Raw genomic sequence first — 15,052 nt, forward strand, 5'->3', positions numbered from 1 at the left:
AGATTTATTATTCCAATACTTAGTCTCAATTTAATTTTAATTTTATATTATTTTTAATGCTACCATTTCTCTAAGATGGGATTGATTTTATTTTATCTATTAATTTTAATGCAAAGTTTAATTCTAAATTAATTTATTTTTGGTACAAAAGTAATACTCCAAGAACATTCTATTAGAGTTGCTTTACTATTTTTTTTAGAAAAAGACAAATAGGTCTATGATCTTTTGCACTGCATACATTTTTATCAATAACTATTTGAAAATATTTTTAAATCTCTCACTTTTTTAAAAATTGGATATATGTATTTAGATTCGTCAGACCTAACAGAAATGTGTGACACGACTCCCATTGTATTGACCTGACAGTTACGGATACACACTTTCAAAAAGAGGACTAATTTGTCCCATTTTAAATTCTCTTCTTCCACGTGTACATTCGTAATAACTAGGTTGGCACAACAAGAGTCACAGTCACATATTTTTGTTAGGTCTAACGGATCTATACGAACTGAGGGATATTAATGTCCAACTTTTAAAGAGGTTAAGAACTTAAAAGTATTTTATGGTTAAAGACAAAAATATTCACTAAACAAAAATTAGAGACCTATTTTTTTAATTTTTTTTAGTATGTTTTCCGATAAATAATTGAATTTGTGTTTAGAAAACTTCTATGAAGAAAAAAAAAATAGAATGATTTAGAATTTAAATTCTAAATCAGAGATTCAGAATTTTTGATAAAGAATATTTTTCTACCTTTGATCGAAGTGTCAAAGTCAAATTTGGAGGAAGAATGTAAACTCTTCCAAAGAATGTGCAGGAGCATGAATGAAGGGTACCTAAAGGAAACAACACATGCAATTTACACATTGAATGGTATGCGTATTACGCATGACATAAGCCAGATTCTAATGTGATTGATCTGTTTCTCAAACAGTGCTTTGGCTTCTGCTGCCTTTTTTTTTTTAATACAATTATTTGTTGTAGGAAATAAGATCATTAAGGTGGTGCCCCTTACGAAATTGAAGCATCGGATTCCATTCTACTGTTTTGTTATTCTTACAATCTATTCTGACAGTATATTACACGACCACTGTTGTGATCATTTGCACAGAAATGTGAAACTATAATATTCGCAGTGTGATGAGTTATAGAAAATTAGAAACATCATTTTCATTCATTTTATTTCTATCAATTTTTGAAATATTATCGAGTGTGATGTTTTTTTTTTCTACCAACAAAAATACTATTTACACATCAAAATCAGCTATTATATATGTGTATAAACATATATAGCTTAATTTATTTTTAATATATATTTTATATTTTAATATATATTTTATATTTTACACTTAATATGGTTGTTCTATCAAATATACATATACTCCATAATTTGTTTTAATATTCTCTTAAATATCTTAACTTTTCTGCTCAATATAGTTTTAAACAATATCATAATACATCATAACTTAAGTGTATTGTAATTGGATGATATAGTTTGTCGCCTTTTGTATGCCATCCTCTCAATAAAAATATTAATGACGTGAACTGAATATCAAAGAACTCATCCCAAAAGGTTAGTTTATTGGTGAAAAGTGAAAACCCCTTAAATTGCACTTGAACTAAAATCAATAATAATCTTCGTCGATAAATAACAAACAACTAACCGATAAAAACACCATATTCCTTTTTGTTCAGAAGTGGTAAAACGCACTAAAATGAATCTGTAAGGTGTATTACATGGATATGGATCATACCTTTTTATAGATTGCAAAAAATAACTTTATTGGACATTAGAGACATTCGCAGAGTACGAAAAGCAACCCATTAGGCCATTACACATATCATCTACCTTAGATTTTTGTAGGTTGCCAAAAACAATTTATTTTAGCTTTTTGGCAAATTCTGGAAGCAATAGGTGTTTTCTTTTGCAACACGTAACAAACCAGTTCATATACCAATATATCACCCTAGTCACCCGTTTAGTGAACTACACCAGCTAAAATATCATTTAAAAATAAAATTCTGGCAAATTTGAACAGACAGCAAATACAAATTTATCTTGTACATAGAAACTAAATCATGGTACATTTATTCAAAGCAAGAAAATAAAAATTGTGAATCAAACCCACACTAAAACCGATCAGAATTCAAAGTGCCACTATTTCTCATGGGATTTAATATTTGTATGTATTGGATAAATCTCATCTTCGTTATTATAAATCCCTCGTATTTTTACACACAAAAAAGGAAAATAAATACTTGAATGCACACCTAGGAAACCTCAGATTGCCCTAATTATTTCTCTTAAATTTCCACCAAGGAGAGGCTGTCAAGTACCCAAACAAGCAGCTTCAAATTTTCTCACAAAAGGGAAATCAAATCTTAACAGCCAGCAAAATAGAGAAATGATGAAGTTGAGAAGGCAAAAATTGTCAACTTCAGAAGCCACTATTGGATGAAGAAGCTGCAGCTCTGAGATCAGAAGTGGATCCATTACTTGTTTTGCTGATGATCCCTTTCCCGAAATATTCGGCAATGACAGAAAACCCATCTTTGGAGTTCTTGATTTGATGGAAAAACCTATCCTGGTCCTTAGAATTTTGCTCCAGATTTCTTTTCATTTCTAAGACAGATCTGTATTCAGGAGCACACTCAGGGCATTCTTTTTCGTTGTCACCGAGGCAGCGCAGATGAAATGAGTGCATGCACATGAAGTGCACAGCAGGGAGATCAAGGGTAAAAGTGCATGCAGTGCACTTGCTAAGCTGGAAAATTCGAGCATTTGTCCGAAGATCCTGAATCTCTTTTCTCATTGCCAGTGTATCTTCCTGTAGAGAAATAATTTATTAATCTTCGCCAAACAGAGAAGGAATATCCATTAACTAACACTACCACCACTGATTAGCATCAGGTGGAATTTTCATGTGCGAAACTCAACTGAAAATTTTCTCATATTATCTCTCCTTATCCAAAATAATATTTGTATGCCTACCAAAATTAGCATTACAGTGCACAAGTCTGCCAATGCAGCAAGAACTAGGGATTTCTAATTAATGAAAATTCAATTCATAATACCAAGAGACATGCAGCATGCACTACAACTTGGAGATGTTTACTTCAAATAAATAATTACACGGTAAAGCACTAGTCTTACAACAGAGAACAGATAAGAGAGAATCAATTCAAATATCTCCATTTTCTGTTCAATCATCTAAATTACTGCTTCTTTTATGCAGTCAGTATTCATAATTTAAAGAATGAGTAGGGAATGGTTCAGGAGTTATTGATACTAAAGGGAACAGAGGGAAGTGAGGGCAGAGTTTTAAAACCATACACTGATAAATGTTTGAAGGTAATAGGCTAATAGCCATAAAATTTTACATAACTAGTATCAGTCAAATCAATTTCCTATTCATAATTCTTCAGAGTCATAACTTTCTCTCAATAGAAAAATTTATTCTGGAGTTTGGACACCATCAGAGTAATGAGGAAATACAGAAAGCATATTATGTTTCACTAATTATTCATGCCATTAGGAAATTAAACATATACCAGTTATAAGGATATAAACTACCAGATAAAATTAGTACCCAACCTGATATTTCTCAATAGCTTGTCGATCCTCCTCAATCATCTTTGATTCCTGCTCAAGCTTTCGAGCAATGTAGTCTTTGATTACAGAAAGTGTGAGGCATGGATTTCTTGAAAGAGTTTGAAGGACAATTATGGGGGGCAAAATATCATCCCTCTCAATATAGGTCAAAACTTCTTTTACTTCTTTGGAGCAATCTTCTCCGAGCTCACCAAAATATTTAAGTAAATCTGCCCAAAGAGTTGGATCCCCTCCTTTAACTGAATCCCCCAGCTTTTTGCAGCATGCAATTAACCCCTCATGATCATGCGCCTGCATATAGCAAGCAATCACTTCTTTATAAAGTTTCATCTTTTCATACAAATATAGAAGTCCGTCTTTGAATGCATTCATTTCACATAATATAATTGCTAAATCAACATCATAAAGTGGATGTTCTGCTTCTGCAGGCCATGCACTCTTAAGTAAGCGTAGACCCTTCTCACGCCTTACAAGACGGTCCTTCTCCTCCTTTGAACCTTTTTTACCAGCAGTGGTTCCATTGGATTCGGCATTTAAAGTCGCAGCTTTTGCCGATGCTCCATTAAGGTAATCTCCTCCCCCATTAACTTGTGACATTGAAGGAAAGTTCAACTCATTGGCTATATACAATTCTAAGAGGGTATTGTGAATCTCCACTTGAGCAGGTGAATCCTTGATCTTATTGGTATATTTCTCGAGAAATTCCATAAGGGACTGAGGATGATGAATGAAGATGCTGAGAAAATCAACCGGAGATGGCAACATAGATACATAGAGACCATTTGAGTCTCCTCTTTTGTCTCCATCCTCTGTACAGAGCCTTATGAGAATCTCTATTGTCTCCATTGGTTTGTGCTCTATTAGAATTTTACCATACTCCTTTATTGTCATCCCTGCTTGACTTGCTTCAAGACTTGAAATATATTCCAAAGCCTCTTCATATCTATCAAGATCTTCAAGCAAAATTTTCAAGTACCACTCATGTCTCCCCGCTTTCTTTGCAACATACATTGCATGCTCATGATAATTGGCAGCACGACAAACCCTGATTGCTGTCTCCACATCAAACTTAAGTTCCCCAACACTGTCATCACTTTTAATAAACAGATTTAGCTTTTCAACATCCTTAAGTTTGGTGTAACAGTTCAATAGAAGTGTGGTGTGATCTTTAGAAGCAAGACCCTTCTCATGTAGTTTTTCCAAATAATTTGTCAGGTTGTAGATTCTTTGAGCATCCAAAAACTTCTGTATGACATAAGAAGGTTCAAGGTGACCAATAGTATGAATGTATTGAGCCATTGCCTCATCATAGTCTTGCTTGCTATACAGATGATCTCCATATTTTCTTAGCACCTCAGCTGTGGCAGCAGCATCAGCTTGCTGAGTTTGAACAAGATTAATTGCTACGGTATATAGGTTCTTCTTAAATAACATGTCTAACTTGCTTTCCATGTCTTTTTCCCCTATACATAAAGCTGACTTGTCACTCATTATAAGTATGATGTTACCCCATTCATACAGCATGTGAGAAACCTCTTTAACCGACGCACTATGGGCTATTAAACGATTCTTCAGGTCATAAATGTTGAAAGTGTGCTTTCGTGTTCTTTGATCAGCAATGACACACAAAAGGTACCCTCGAAACCATCCTAGCAATTTCTTCTCTCCCTCAAAGGCCCAACACGGACCACGCCCATCAACTTCATAAAAATATACTGCCTCAGGTCGCCCAATCATCAGCTCCTGCCAATATTACAAACATGAAAATATTTAAAATTCAGAGATAATATAAACGTGAGAATATGCTAAAACTTATTATGAAGGAACAAAGACTGCATACAGAGCGGTCACTCATTGCAACACTATGTCCATCACATCCAATCTGATCAAGGGTTTGCCTTCTTGGTGGTTGATCATGCAATGAGAACAAGCTCACTGAACTTGGAGTTACAGCAAACAGTTGTAGAGATCGACCATCTACCCTAAATCCAAGACCATTTATGGAGGACAGGGTTTTGTCTGAATGGCTTTCCACCTGAAGCTTGAATCGGCTGATACGTTCCCTTGCAATATCTCCTTTGATGCAGTAAATAGAACCATTGTCTAAGCCAATAGCTATGAGTAGTATAGGAGGCACTTCTTCTAAGACTAAAAAAGAAGTAATCTGCAGTGCAACAAATTTCCCGCATTGTAAGAAACTAAGAATAAGCAACTGAAATGGTCAATATACATTATTTTCAGCTTCTATATTCAGTATGCATAAAAGTCTCATTACCTGTGCCTCAGGAAACTGATTGGTGAATATACGCAATATCCCAACACAATCAGGACTCGTCATGCTTGAACTCTCTGGTTGCATCTTATCAAGGTCAAAAACCTTCAGGCACAAAGGTGATTGCTGGGGAGAAAGTTGTTCATCTTCCCCAATAGTTACTAAGAAGTTGCGTTGCTGGTTAATCAACATACAAAAGAAAACTCCGTTGTTAAATTAAATTCAGAACCCCAGCAATATTCGTCAACTACCCATAAAAACATTTAATCATAGAAGTCTTTCCCCAATCTTCAAGAGGGGGGGGGGGGGGGGGGAAGGAAGGAATATTACCAACCCTTTAAGTCGTTCATCAATTCGAAATTAAAACAGTATACACTAGATAGTACAAAATGTTCAGAAATCCCAACAATGAAGCAAATCAAAATCTGCACACTTAGCAGCAACGAGCAAATAACTGAGAAAAAAGGAACTCTTGCTATAGGGTTACATACCTATTTAATCCAAAACAACAATTCCAACATTGAAGCACCTAAGTTTTATTATCTCCCTTATTTTTCCCAGTTTATATACTCCCTCATCTCTCTCAAACCCAACTATTTATCATCAAAAGTTGCTCAATGGTACCATCAACCAGCAATCAAACACAAAATAAACAAAATCTTCATGCAAATAAGTGAATAATTCACATAAATGCAAGGTGAATTGCATACACATGTTACAGATTAATAATCTCCACACCCAAACAACTATCTCCAATCCAAATAACATTTCTATTTCACGGAGGCATCTACAGAGTGAAATCAATCGATTACCTTGAGCTGTTGAAGAAAGAGGACACTGGAAGCGTGAGGCTTGAAGGCGTAATTGAACTTGAGACCTCGATCAAACAAGCAAACGTTACCATCATCAAAACCAGTCACCACCTTTCCCCTGCCACTGGAACAGCAAGTGATCTTCTTCGTGGCGAGATCATCGTCTTCCTCGCCATCCGGAACCACGCATTTCGCCGCATACTTCTCCTCGAAGAACTCAAACTTCCTCCATTGATACATCGATCCGGCTTCACCAAAATGCTCCCTTCTTCTTTGAATCACTTCCCTTCTTTAGAGAAGGGTACCATCACCATGATTTTATCTACTCTCAGATACCTAGGCTTAGAGGTATAGAATACACGGAATCTCAATTTTTTTTTTTAGAAAAAAGAATAATAATAAAAATCAGAACATATTCAAGATGTAGAACAAATATCTGAATGAAAAAATTTTGAAATATTAAAAACTTTTTATAAGGTAAAGTTGCAAGCTGTAATTGGGGATCTAGTGACGTGGAAGGAGAGAAGCGAAGGAAAATTGAATCAAATTTAGAGAAGATGGAGAAGGAAAGGGGCACCAGTGTCTTTCTCGGTCCGTGAAGGAGAGTGATCAATTGCGAACAGCGACGGTAGTTGTGAGACTCTCTCTGGCGGCGGCAGCGACGGTGTTGGTGGAATAAGAAGGGCAGTAGAGCGGCACGACGTGATGAGCTGGTAAAGAGATGAGCGGCGGTGGTATGGTGATCCTAGACTTATTTTGTTTCAACTTTCAGCGTATGCAACGGACTGACGGAGTAAACAAATTTGCTAAATTAAGTCACCAAAAACAAAAAAGTCACCAAAAAAATTTGCTAAATTAATTTAGTTTTAGTCACCAATGTTATGTATCAACAAAAAATATATAATGTGATTTATCCGATTAACTTCAACCAAGTCATTTAAATACACGCACCTTTTATAATAGAGGATTTTCTCTCGACGTTTCTATGTGAATTTCATTTTTTTTTCTTTGATTTTTTTGCATTCTCTACAAATTTTTCCTCTCTTTCTATATAGATTTTTGCTTTTACTATGAATGCTATTTGATTTGTTTTTTATCAAACAGTGAAATCAACTAGTGACATTAAATTCGTATAGGTTTTTTGTGTTCGAAAAAAATGGATGATGCAAGTTCAGATCAGTTAAATTAGGGCGAATTTGATTATTGTTCTGAATTGAATTAAGTGGATGAGGTTTGCTTCGTTTCTAGTTAATGTAGCTCATTAGTAGTTGATGTTCGTGTAGTTGATTTGCCTACGAGTTGAATAATTTCATTAACAAGAATTGTGTTCAAAACATCCAATTTCATGACTCATTTTCTCACGGAAGTTCTCTTAGAAGAATATAGATATTGGTTGTTAGCAACCATCTCAATTAAATCTAGAGCCTCCTCAGGGGTCTTTTTCATATGAAGAGATTCGCCTACAGAATTATCCAAAGACATTTTGGTAGCCTCAGTAACTCCATCATAAAAAATTTGTAACTAGATCCAGTCTGAAAACATGTCAAGAGGACATTTTCTGAACATCAACTTATACTTCTCCCAAGCTTCATAGAGAGATTCACCTTTTCTCTGCCTGAAAGTCTAAACATCTATCCTCATCTTACTCAGTTTCTGAGGTGAAAAGAATTTAATCAAAAATCTATTGACCAACTTGTCCCATGTATCCAAGCTCTCCTTGGATTGTGTGTCAAGCCGCTGCTTGACTCCATCCCGTACAACAAACAAAAAGAACAACAACCTATAGATATCAGGATGAAAGTCAAGAAAAGATTCTTTGTCTCCGTTTTTACTCATAAACAAACAAAAAACAAGAAAAAGTGAAAATCTCTACATCAGAGTGAATAAAATTTTCCGTGAGGTAACATGAGTAAAAGAAATAAAACAAAATAAAACTAAATAAATGGAGCTAAAAATTTCGAAAATATATAAGAAAAAGGGAACAATAAATTTAGAAAATAATAAAGAAAATAAATAAGAAAATAAAATAAATAAACTAAGGAAACACCAAACTTAATTTCGAAATTAAGGAGAAAAATTGCAAACAAATTAAAGCAAAGAACGTCTAATCTAAGCAATCAAATAACGGGTAGTTGTCAATCACAGTCAATCCCCCAGCAAAGGCGCCAAAAACTTGGTGCGAATTTTATAAACCATAAACTAACTGGCAAATACATCGGGTCGTACCAAGTAATACCTCAGGTGAGTGAGGGTCGATCCCACAAGGATTGATGGATCAAGCAACAATAATTGAGTGATCAACTTAGTCAAACAAACAAAAAGGAGTGTTTTGAGTTCAAATTGCATCAAACGGTAAATCAGAAGAGTAAAGTAAGCAAACAATAAATTGGTTGTGAGAAATAATGTGAGAAAACAGTTAAGATTTTGGAGAGGTTCAGATTTTCGGATTAGCAATTCTTATTAGCTACCTTGATTATGCAAAGATTCAATTCATAGTAAACTTTAAGTGATTAGACTCCAATTCTTTGGTAATTTAATCATCCTCTAACTCAATTAACTACCAATTTATTGGTCACTTAATCTAATTAGAGGGTTTAAGTTCAAATCCTAGTTTATAAGCCACACAAAACCCTAAGAATCTAAAGATGATATGATTATATGTCTCGTATCACATTAAATCCAGATAATTAGAGTCATGAGAATTCAGTTTTCAGCTATTATTCAGGTGAGATAACTTTTCCAAGATTCAATAAGAATTCAATTTAGAAAAGAGTTATTTTTCAAGATACTCTAATTCGTAGGATGAAGAACGAAACAGATTTTTGAATGTAAATCAGTGCATAAATCAGAAGTAAACAATAACAGTTATTAATTCATCCAAATAAATAGAGCTCCTAACCTTAACAATGGATATTTAATTGCTCATGGTGTGAAAAAACCCTAAAAGTTGTAAAATTGAAAAGTACGACCAAAGAGAAGCGAGCCTGCAGTGCTGAGATATCTTCTCTTTTATATCTAACCTAATTGATTTAAAAATTAAATTCCAAAACCTAACTAATATCTTTTTCTAATTAAAAATAAATTAAAATATAAATCAAATACACGGAATTGCGTTGCAAGCTTTGTTTGGGTGTGGGGATTGGCGCCATACTTGGAAGGAGTGGTGCCTGACTTGAAGAGTAGGTGTGGTGCCATACTTGGTAATCCAAGTACCATACTTGAGAGGCTTGGGATGCACATGGCACCATACTTGGTAATCCAGGCGTTTGGCTTGAGGGCTTGTGATGTATGGTGTTCAACATGGCACCAAACGCCGTAATGTGGTGTTTGGCACCACCTTCTGCTCCAAATCTAGCGAGTAACAATATAATATTATATATCGTTAGAAATCTTTGGAAGTTGGCTTTCTAATGCCACTATAAACGCATCAATTGGACCTCGTAGTTCAAGTTATGCTCGTTGAGTGTGAGAAGGTCAGGGTTGACAACATTTACAAATTCTCTTTGCACTTTTGCCAAACGCGTCCAAATGCCACTTGTAATAAATCAAATTGCAAAACAACTCAAAGTAGCATTCATGGTGGCTTAAAACACCTAAATCTCAGAATAATATAGCAAACCCACATGCAAATTACTAAGGAAAGATAAGAACGATGCTCACACATCAGCGGCCCGTTGTACTTTCGGACTTCCTACTAGCTTTTCCTCTGCTGCATAGTCATACATATTAGCCAATTATACCCATTCCCAAACTGCACACACTTTTTATGATGCTTCAACTGATTGGACTTAAACATCTTATACTCTACACCTCGATGAATATTATAACTCTTCACTGTCAACATAGTTTCCTCCTTACTTTGGAACCGTTGCCCAATTTAAAACCCCTCTATGTCAAGCATACCATGCCCGTCTCCGTGAATAGCAGACAGCTGTTGACCTGGAAATGTTGGTTGATTCATCACCTCAAGAACCAAAGTAGAGAAGTGTGGATGGTACTGTTGTGTCTGAGAGCTTGATTTCCCTTGTGATCTCCCAACTCATGTTGTGTCTTCCTCATTGTCAGTATCATCACCAATAATGGGTGGTTCTGAATCTGACTCATCATCATCCATGGCCTCAGCAAGTAGATCCTTATCTCTAACCTCTATGAATGCTGGTGTACCATCCAATACCGGTGCTGCTCTGATTGCAGCTGCAAGCTCCCCAAAGGTACGCACATCACCCAAGTTGTCTTCATTATCTGCCTGAACAGGCAGATTTGCTGCAAATGATGGAGATGAAATATCGACAGTGACATCATGACCGGTTGGAATGGCACTAGAACCACCTTCTAGCCCGACGGTTGGCGGATTCGGAGCAGATCCACCTGAACTATCCTCCACATCAACCATTCTCCCAAACAACTCCATAGCCCCCAAATCTGAAAATCTAAATTGACTGTAAAATATAACACGAATGTCGTCATCGCCTAACATCTCATACTTTCCAAACTTAACATAACCTTGCCTGAGTGAGATAGGAATCCGAAAAAATAATTGCTTCACACGTTTTTTACCGCACTGTCATAACTTCTGTAATATACTATTTCATAAATTTCTAAACTCATTGAAGGATTTACGAACACTCTGATCTGCTTTTTACTAGTGAACGTTACACCCTCACTTGTGTTTTCATCAATTTTTTTCGGTGATGAACTAGCAAAAACACACTCTTAGCCATCTTCCAAAACCCTCAATTCAACTATGGCTCGATATACATCATGTTCGTTTATTTATAGCCTCTTTAAGCGCATAAATCGTTCCACGGTCAAGAACTTTATGTTTTTCAACGTAAATTGTTACAGCCTAATGTGCCTTAGGGTATTTGCATATAAATCGTGTTAGGTGCTGCAGGAGGTTGAGTAGTTGCATGTAAATCGTACTAGGGTTGTGAGCTTTATGTTAAAAAGTGTTATACATGTCGAGGTGGGGCGATTTATATACATCTTGTGAAGCACAATAGTCTCGAACGATTTATGTTTATTTGTCCAATACATTTAAGTACAAATCGTACAAATCGTCTTAGGATAGCATGTTTCATGTATTATATAATACATCACCCTAAGATGATTTATATATTATATAGTTTAGGAAATCCATGTTTTCAAATTCTATTTAAAAGATTTAGGTCATTTCGATTTCTTATTATCTTATTTAAATAAAAAATTTTAAAAATTAGTAATTTTTTAATTTTTATTTATAAAAATTAAACAAAGTATATATTTTTTAATTTTTTATTATTGTTGTTTTAAAAAATGGTTAAAATACTATATTATTAAAATTGTTAAATTTTAGATATATTCAATTTAAATTAATTATTATAATTCACAAAAGCTCATTATTATTATTATTATTAGAAGAAATATATATTTTATTTTATATAGATAACAAAAAAATAATACAGTATTTTATTTAAAATAGATGCAACAAATAAAAATGTTTGTGTCAATTAATTATGTAGATATAATATAATATTAAAAATTTAAATTATAATATTTTAGAATAACTAATAACAAATAAATAAGACTGATAACAACAATTAACAATATTTTTTTATTAATATGTATATTTTTTATTCAATTTTTATAAGAAAAAAATTAAATCACTAATATTTCTTAATTTTTACACAATAAATTTAGCTAATGTCTATAAATAAAAGTACCGAAAAATAAAAAAATCTTAAAAAATCCGCATAATTATCTCAAAAGATAACAAAATTCCTAATAAAAAATTCAATTCTAATTGGTACTTAACTAAGTGTTGCATAAACACATAGTTGTCAGAATCGAACCGGTCAAACTACTAGTTTATTAGTTTATTAGTTCAACCGATAAATTACTGATTAAATTGATAAAATCAGTCTCACGTAAATATAAAATATAAAATAGTTAAAAATTTAAAATTAAAATTTGAAATACATATCTTTATTACTAACATTTTATGAAGAATCAAGTTTCAACTTCTAAAAATAACTAATATAAAAAAACTATAAAATTTATCAGTAATACTACAATAGTATCTTAATTTGACACAATAAAAAAATAATTAATTCACAAAACCTATCACCTAACTATAATATCAGTAGATTTTAACAATAATATCAAAACAAATAACCTTAATCACAATACTAGCATTGAAATAGATCAAGTAAATTAATAAATTTTTAGTGAAATTATATTTATATTAATAATAGTATATAATTAAAACGTAATTAATTTAAAAAATAGAAAAAATAAAAATTAAATTAAATTAGATATTTATGTATATATAATTAATATTTGTCACATATAGTAATAAGAAGTGCAATGATCGGGTAGTAAGTGGAGATTGTTTTTACTCAAAAGTTCGATTTTGATCCGATTCATATCGATTTTTATCTTTAAACGGTCTAAAAAGTAAACCGAATCGAATTAAGATCCAATTTATCAATCTTTCAGTTGAACCAATCAGTCCAGTTCAATTTTTACAACTCTACATAAACATGTTATGTTAACTCAAAAAGATTTATTAATAGAGAAAATAATCTGTCTTATAAAATTAAAAAATCAAAGGTAAAATTTTTTTTTGGTTGAAATCTTGTGACAAAAAAATTATTCGAAGTCGAAATTAGATATTCACTCTTAAAAAAATTTTAGTGATTTTAAGAAGTTGATTTTAATATATTTGAATATTGATAAATTTTAAAATAATTTAAAATAAAAAAGTTAAAATTGCATTTAAATTAAATTTAATTTGATAATACTTTTTTTTTAAATGAAAGAAAATAGATTACTCTTAAAAAATATATTACTTATATATTAGATATCCTTGAATGCTTGAATAGCATTTTCCTACATCGACATGGTGATTTACTTAACCAAACACAATTTCACACTTACACACATCTCAATTATTGAACTTTCCCAAACATAACGAACATAAAATCAAAGAAACCAACTGAAAATCCAAAAACACAATCATGCATCATTATCATCATCCAAATCAAAACATCATTACAACTCAGCCAGAGATCTCAATGGTTTTGACCTCAGGCTTCTTCTCCGGCAACTTAGGAACCGTAACAGTGAGCACACCATTCTCCATTGAAGCCTTAACCTCATCAACCTTTGCATTCTCCGGGAGCCAGAACTTCCTCAAGAACTTCCCACGTCCCCTCTCCACTCTATGCCATTTCTCATCCTCCTTCTTCTCCTCCTTCTCCACGCGCCTCTCCCCGCTTATCTGCAGCACGCGCCCTTCTTCCACTTCTACTTTCACTTCTTCTTTCTTCAGCCCCGGCAAGTCCGCTTTGAACACGTGTGCTTCCGGCGTCTCCTTCCAATCCACACGTGCGTTTGTGAAGCTCGAAACCTCGTTGTTGGAGCCGAATGGTGCCCATATGTCTGAGGAGAATGGGTCCAGCAAGGTGCTCCTGTTGCTTAGCAATGAAGGAATCAGAGACATGTTTCTTGATGAGCTTTGTCTTGTGTATAAGAAAGAAAAGAGAATTGAGCTTTGAAGGAATTAAATCTCCGATGATTATTCTAGTGATTATGAGATTGAAGGAAGATGAGTGGCTTATTTATAATAATAATTTAAGTGCCGATGATGGGTTATCGTTAAGTTTCGGGCATGTTCGATGGTTGTGATGATTGAGTTATCGATGTGTGTCCACAATGTTCTACTAGTTTCTTTTACTATTCGTCAATGGCTTTTCTGATAGGTTTAATTTCCTTTATCATGATTTGATTTGGATATGAAGCAGAAGAGAAGAGAAGAGAAGAGAAGAGAACCTTCTTCTCATTTCCTCAGCTTTAAGTATTTTCCTTACTTCTTTAGGGTTCAAGCTTAAATAAGGCCACCATTGGTATAAAGAACACAAAAACAACTTTTTCTAAGATTGTTTATTTACTTTAAAATTTTAATTTTACAATAAATTTTAGGTTTAATTACTCTATTAATTTTTATAATTTTACTAAATTTTTAATTAAATTTTTATATTTATTTTTTTTTCAATTGGATTCTTACACTACTTTAATTTTATAATTAAGTCATTTCTAGTATAAAAAAATAAAACTAATTAAATATTTTTTTACAAATTAAAGGTATTTATGATTAAAAACTTAATTAAATCTTTCATCATATTTATTTTAGTAAAAATATTATGTTAATTTTAATATTTTTAACATAAAAAGAACATAATTACAAAACTAAAACCAGTATAAGGACCCAATTGAAAGGGAAAAAAATATAAGGATCTAATTAAAAATTTGGTAAAACTATAGAGACCAACAGAGTAATTAAACCTAAATTTTATTCAAAAATTTTAAAAATGA

General features: G+C 33.1%; 2 protein-coding genes across 3 annotated transcripts; both read right to left on the reverse strand.

Moving 5' to 3' along the window:
* Window positions 1-2,007: 2,007 nt before the first annotated feature.
* Window positions 2,008-7,553, reverse strand: LOC130960701 (vacuolar protein-sorting-associated protein 11 homolog). 2 transcript variants are annotated; one of them, XM_057886147.1, is made up of 6 exons: window positions 7,275-7,553; window positions 6,698-7,033; window positions 5,889-6,062; window positions 5,454-5,777; window positions 3,596-5,356; window positions 2,008-2,828 (listed from the first exon to the last, which is right to left on the reverse strand). In XM_057886147.1, the coding sequence occupies exons 2-6, from the start codon at window positions 6,935-6,937 to the stop codon at window positions 2,439-2,441; spliced, it is 2,889 nt and encodes a 962-aa protein (XP_057742130.1). In that variant the 5' UTR covers window positions 6,938-7,033; window positions 7,275-7,553; the 3' UTR covers window positions 2,008-2,438. The 2 variants fall into 2 exon arrangements, with proteins under 2 accessions (XP_057742130.1, XP_057742132.1); XM_057886149.1 differs by having other exon boundaries at window positions 6,698-7,038.
* Window positions 7,554-13,572: 6,019 nt separating this feature from the next.
* Window positions 13,573-14,466, reverse strand: LOC130960702 (class I heat shock protein-like). Its single transcript, XM_057886150.1, has one exon. It carries the CDS (start codon window positions 14,178-14,180, stop codon window positions 13,737-13,739), a length of 444 nt encoding a protein of 147 aa, XP_057742133.1. The 5' UTR covers window positions 14,181-14,466; the 3' UTR covers window positions 13,573-13,736.
* Window positions 14,467-15,052: the final 586 nt, after the last annotated feature.

The sequence above is a fragment of the Arachis stenosperma genome, chromosome 2 (assembly GCF_014773155.1).
Source record: "Arachis stenosperma cultivar V10309 chromosome 2, arast.V10309.gnm1.PFL2, whole genome shotgun sequence".
In the NCBI taxonomy this organism is placed as follows: Eukaryota; Viridiplantae; Streptophyta; class Magnoliopsida; order Fabales; family Fabaceae; genus Arachis; species Arachis stenosperma.

What these genes read in the sequence shown, in the direction of transcription:
- LOC130960701 (XM_057886147.1), bottom strand. Translation starts at nt 6,937, where the DNA reads ATGTATCAATGGAGGAAGTTTGAGTTCTTCGAGGAGAAGTATGCGGCG. An exon ending in TCTTTCTTCAACAGCTCAAG is followed by an intron (nt 6,063 to 6,697) that starts GTAATCGATTGA and finishes TTGATTAACCAG; the next exon opens with CAACGCAACTTCTTAGTAAC. An exon ending in AAGCTATTGAGAAATATCAG is followed by an intron (nt 2,829 to 3,595) that starts GTTGGGTACTAA and finishes ATTTCTCTACAG; the next exon opens with GAAGATACACTGGCAATGAG.
- LOC130960702 (XM_057886150.1), bottom strand. Translation starts at nt 14,180, where the DNA reads ATGTCTCTGATTCCTTCATTGCTAAGCAACAGGAGCACCTTGCTGGAC.